Genomic DNA, 6,000 nt, shown 5'->3' with positions numbered 1-6,000 from the left:
GTGTTTGAAAAATGTCAAAAATGTATCAGAAAAATGTTTCATGTGCGTGAAATGTACTTAAGTACTGAGAAAATTAGACATGTGTAAGAAAAATCAGTTAAAACCGCAAAGAAACAAAAAGAAAAGAAAAAAATGCTATGAAAAATTGAAGAAAGAAACAAAAGGAAACCAAAAGTATAACAAAGAAAGAAAAACCAAAGAAAACTAGTGAGAAAACAAAATATAACGAAGGTAAAAAGGAAAATCAAAGAAAAGTAAAGAAAACCCAAAGGAAAAAACCAAAGAAAACTAGTGAGAAAAAAATATAACGAAGGAAAAGGAAAACCGAAGAAAAGTAAAGAAAACCCAAAAGGAAGAAACCATAGCAGAGCGCGAAAGAAACCATAGCAGAGCGGGCGTGCGACCGACTGCTGGTTTGACTTGCCACGTCAGAGAATACCAGCAAAACACTCTCAAGGTTCAAAATAGATCGGGATCGGAGAGTTTGATGTGCTGATTTCAGAGATTGAAACTTCAGGGTTTGATTTAGTTTTCCTCTAGAAGTTCAAGATTTGTTTTGGACTTTTTCCGTGAATGCATGGAGAAGGGAGCATGAGGGATATTAGTTACAATTGCGACTTGGTCTTAAATAGTTTTTGCAGGCACACTGTACATGCCTCGCGCGCATGCATTTTGATCTTCCTGTCCTGTGTACTACGCCACATAGGACAAGAATTTAACTATGAGCAGCACAACGGTGACCGTCGAGTCCACGGAGATCGCCATTAAATCCGGTGTGCAGAGATCGCACATATATGCTCCGGAACCCAGCATATAAAGAGACACGTCGATCCAGAATCCACACATGCAGTTCCAGAAACCAATCCACAGCCCCACCTGATCGACCGTTGGCGCAAGGATGATATTTTCCGAGAAGTCAAGCAATGGAGCCTAGCTAGGTTTGGAGTTGGTAGTTTAACGCATTTTGTGAGAGAGTAGCCCTAGAGTTTTTGTGTCGGGTGTAAAGGGCGTAAAGGGTGTTGGCCTAGCTGGGATGCTTTCATCTAGCTAGTGCCGTTTTTTTACATTCACTCATTTTCTTTTATAAAAATATGATACGCCTTTGACGTACTCTTGAAAAAAAAGATTGTTTTGGACTTTTTCGGTGAATGCATCGAGTTACAACTGCGACTTGGTCTTAAACAGTTTTTCCAGGCACACTGTACATGACTCGCGCGCATAGGACAAGAATTTAACTATGAGCAGCACACTGGTCACCGTCGAGTCCGCGGAGATCGCCATTAAATCCGGTGTGCAGAGATCGCCCATACATGGTAACATGCTCCGGAACCCATCATATAAAGAGCTACGTCGATCCAGAGTCCACACATGCAGTTCCAACTTACAAACCAATCCACAACCCCACCTGATCGACCTTCTAATCTCTGACCGTTGGCGCAAGGAAGATGTCACTAGTAGCCCTCCTCGTCCTGGCAGCCTCGCTTGCCTGGCCGGCGTCGAGCCAGGGTCTGCCGGTGCTTGTTCCAGTGACCAAGGACCCCGCCACCTCCCTCTACACGCTCCCGTTCCACAGCGGCGCCAACCTCGTCGTCGACATCACCGGCCCGCTCGTCTGGTCCACGTGCCAGCCCGGCCATCTGCCGGCCAAGTTCCCCTGCACGTTCCCCACCTGCCGCCTCGCCAATGCCTACCCCGTCCCGGGCTGCCACGAGCCAGGCTGCGAGCAGGAGAGGCGCAAGGACGGCACGTGCACGGCGTACACGTACAACCCGGTCACCGGAGTGTGCGCCTCCGGGAGCCTCGACCATACCAGGTTCGTGGCCAACACCACCGACGGGAGTAACCCGGTGAGGCAGGTGAACGTGAGGGCAGTGGCGGCGTGCGCGCCGGAGACGCTGCTGGCGTCCCTGCCCCGTAGCTCCACGGGCGTGGCCGGGCTCGCCGGCTCCGGCCTGGCGCTGCCGGCGCAGGTGGCGTCCGCGCAGAAGGTCGCCAACAAGTTCCTGCTCTGCCTCCGCCTCGGCGAAGGCAACGGCGTGGCCATCTTCGGCGGCGGCCCGCTCCAGCTCACCGCGCAGCCGGGGGTGGACTACACGCAGGAGCTGGTCTACACGCCGCTGGTCGCCAAGCACGGCAACCCCGCGCACTACGTCTCGGTGGAGTCCATAGCCGTGGAGGGCGCCCGCGTGCCCGTCCCTGCGCGCGCGCTCGCCACCGGCGGCGTGGTACTCAGCAGCATAAAGGCGCACTTCACCTTGCTCCGACGCGACGTGTACCGCCCGTTCGTGGACGCGTTCGCCAAGGCCCTGGTGCAGCAGGGTGCGCAGGGCGGCCCCGTGGCGCGCGCGGTGAAGCCCGTGGCGCCGTTCGAGCTGTGCTACGACACGCGGTCGCTCGCCAACACGCGGACCGGGTACTGGGTGCCGGACATCAGTCTGGCGCTCGAGGGCGGGATGAACTATTCGATGAACGGCTTGCTCTCGATGGTGAATGTGCCGGGGGGCGCGGCGTGCCTTGCGTTCGCGGAGATGAAGGGGGTGAAGGCCGGGGACGGCAGCGCGCCGGCGGTGATCATCGGAGGGTTCCAGATGGAGAACGTCCTGCTGGAGTTCGACATGGAGAAGAAGCGGCTCGGGTTCTTCAGGCTGCCGTTCTTCACGCGGTGTGGCCACTTCAACTTCACCCGGACCGGCTAGACTTCCTCTTCTATGTGATTGATAAAATAAAATTTGTATCTCTAGTTCTCTACTGCTGAACTAGTACTACGGGATATATGCTACATTTGTCGTGAGGTTCTATGCAAGTCCATTTGTCATGGTTAATTTTCTCGAACTTGTTTGTGTGTTGTTCAGACAAATAACAGGTAGGATAACGCGAACCAACCTGTGGTTGGATGGTTAAAGGGACTGTGTGGTATCCCCAGCCCACCAGGGTTAAAGTCCTGATGCTCGAATTCAATGGAAGGAGACGTTTTCGTCGATGACGAAATGCCTACGGTGACTTCGTAAATTTCAAGATGATATGCCGGCTCAGTCTTTAGAAGAACTATTACTCTGCCGTGCCCTGTGTGCCATTGGGCACCTGACATGTGGGCCAGGTTCTCAACGGACCCACATGTCAGTGAAAGAACGGTAGGGTGCCGAACGTTAGAGGATCCTCCTCCACTGCATGGTGTGTTATGTTGGAATATTAGGCAAGTTCATGATTAATTCCAGTAAATAATTCATGACTAGAAGAGATACTAGCATCCAATAATCTAGTAAACTAGAAGTACAACAAGACATGCATAACAGCAGCAACCACGTAACAATAGCTGTAGAGACAGACATGAACAGAGGATGTTGGACGTAGTGATTGTTAGCTATTATGGGTGCGACGGTGTTGATGACGATGTTGGCGACGATCTGCTGCTGACGGCGATGAATACGACGATGAGTAGCACCGCCCGACTTGGACGGAAGACGACCCGTGATGACGAATTTGAGCAGTCGCGCACAGCGCTTCCCAAAAACCTAATTCGTCCTCTCCCAGTGTAGGATCGCAAAGACGAACGGTTCCGGAGACCTGCTCTCCCACGCGCCGATGCACGCCGGCGTTAGGGATGGAGTAGACTACGACGGCGGCGCAAGTTGTGAGATGAGGCAAAACCCTAGGTGTTTTTCGGTGCGTCTCTGGCCGCAGCCGGTAGCTGTATATATATTAGGACCAGAGGCGGTATTGTGTCGCGATCACAATCCCAAACCGACTCGGTTTCTAATTCGTATACTTACCGGACAAGAAATCAAAAACTTGTTTGCCAAGACATAAAAATAAAACGGCAAAAGGAAGCTGCGCTCCGCCGCCTCGCCACGCCACGCCGAGGCGAGGCGAGCGAGCGCGCGCGTGTGGTTTTCCCTTTCTCTTCTCACACACCACTTAGAGTGGTGGAGAGAACCCACTATATAAAGAGGTCCAACTCTTCTTCAACTTCCGGGGTGGGACTAAACTTAGCACCACCACTTGCCATTTTACACATGGGCTTTGAGATTTCAGAAATTGCTATGGGCCTAGCCCATTAATTCTAACAATCCCCCACCAGATCTCAAATACCCATTTAGAGATTTGCCTTCTCTCACCACTTGTTTAATATACCAGTGTTTCAGCAGAGACTGTTAAGTTGAACTTCTGCCTAGAACTTTAAGCTACATCCATTCACAACTTGACAATGGACTATGCCTTGAATTGCTAGTTTTGTGTGAACAGGTTTCACTCAAAGTCTTAACCAGTACCTGACCGCCAGTAGGCTACCCCGCGGTTTGGAGCTTATACGTCATACTCCCTGGTCTCTTCGTGAGCTTACTAGAGATCACCCAAATATCATAGACTGCGACGTTTACAGTCAGAACTCATATAGGTGTGTTCTTTCAAGACTGATCTATAGGAAAGCATCTTTGCTAATTATAGCCAATAGAACCACGTTAAGGCATGTTGCCAACCTGCCTTACAGATCTGAGCCTTACAGCTCTGAGAGTTTTGCATCTTCACTTGAAGACGATCATTAGTTATTACTCTCCTCAGTTAACCAATAGCTTGTTCTTACCAGATCCTAATTCACGGGATCTCCGATCACAAAGGTTGGGTTACTACTATGGTGTAACATCTATGGCTCTCATACCCATCTCCCTCGATGCAATATCTATCACATTTCGTGATAGTCCCTTTGTAAAGGGATCTGCCAGGTTTTTGTCTGTTTGTATATACGTAACAGTTATTACTCCGGAGTTTCTCAACTTCCTGACAGACTTCAAACGCCTCTTCACGTGTCTTGATGACTTTGCACTATCTTTAGAATTGTTCACTTTAGCGATAACCGTTTGGTTATCACAATTCATAAGAATAGCCGGTACAGGTTTTTCAACAACCGGCAAGTCCATCAAGAGCTCACGCAGTCATTCTGCCTCAACAGTAGCTGTGTCCAAAGCAGTTAATTCTGCTTCCATAGTTGACCTCGTCAATATGGTTTGCTTGCAAGACCTCCATGACACTGCGCCAGCACCATGAGTAAATACATACCCACTTGTTGCGTAGAGTACATCAACATCGGAGATCCACTTTAATCACTGTATCCTTCTAGCACAGCAGGATGCCCTGAATAAGTAATTCCGTAACTCATAGTACCTCTCAGATAGCGCAAGACCCTTTCTAGTGCATGCCAATGATCATCACCCGGGTTGGAGATGAACCTACTCAGTTTGCTCACAGGAAAAGAGATATCTGGTCTTGTAGCGCTAGCTAAGTACATGAGTGAACCGACAATTTGAGAGTATCTTAATTGATCTCTCGTTTCTTTCTTGTTCTTTCTGAGTGTCACGCTGGGATCATAAGGTGTTGGAGAAGGCTTGCTATCCATAAAACCGAATCGGTTGAAGACCTTCTCAACATAGTGAGATTGCGTTAATGTAATCCCACTCTCATCCTTAATAAGTTTGATGTTTAGAATTACATCGGCTTCTCCCAGATCTTTCATGTCAAAACTCTTTGATAGAAAAGACTTGACCTCATTAATTGCATTAATGTTTGTACCAAAGATCAGTATGTCGTCCACATACAAACATAATATGACACTATTGCCCCCACCATGGCGATAGTAAACACACCTATCAGCCTCATTAATGACAAATCCTGCAGAAGTCAGAGTTCTTTCAAACTTCTCATGCCATTGCTTAGGTGCCTGTTTCAGACCATACAAAGATTTTAACAACTTGCACACCTTTCTCTCTTCACCCTTTACCACAAACCCGTCAGGCTGATCCATATAGATCTCCTCTTCCAACTCTCCATTGAGAAAAGCTGTCTTTACATCCATTTGATGAATGATAAGACCATAAGAGGCAGCCAAGGAAAGTAACACTCGAATGGTGGTCATTCTAGCAACGGGTGAATAGGTGTCAAAGTAATCTTCGCCTTCTTTCTGAGTGTAGCCCTTGGCCACTAGCCGCGCCTTGTACTTATCAATAGTAC

At 49.0% G+C, this 6,000-nt stretch overlaps 1 protein-coding gene across 1 annotated transcript; it reads left to right on the top strand.

Annotated features, from left to right (window-relative positions):
• Window positions 1-1,409: 1,409 nt before the first annotated feature.
• Window positions 1,410-2,696, top strand: LOC109735415 (chitinase CLP-like). Its single transcript, XM_020294656.4, has one exon. It carries the CDS (start codon window positions 1,446-1,448, stop codon window positions 2,694-2,696), a length of 1,251 nt encoding a protein of 416 aa, XP_020150245.1. The 5' UTR covers window positions 1,410-1,445.
• The last annotated feature ends 3,304 nt before the right edge of the window (window positions 2,697-6,000 follow it).

This window comes from Aegilops tauschii, chromosome 3 (assembly GCF_002575655.3).
Source record: "Aegilops tauschii subsp. strangulata cultivar AL8/78 chromosome 3, Aet v6.0, whole genome shotgun sequence".
Classification (NCBI taxonomy): Eukaryota; Viridiplantae; Streptophyta; class Magnoliopsida; order Poales; family Poaceae; genus Aegilops; species Aegilops tauschii.
Note: the sequence above shows the minus strand (reverse complement) of the source record. Positions and strands in the feature narration are given on the sequence as shown.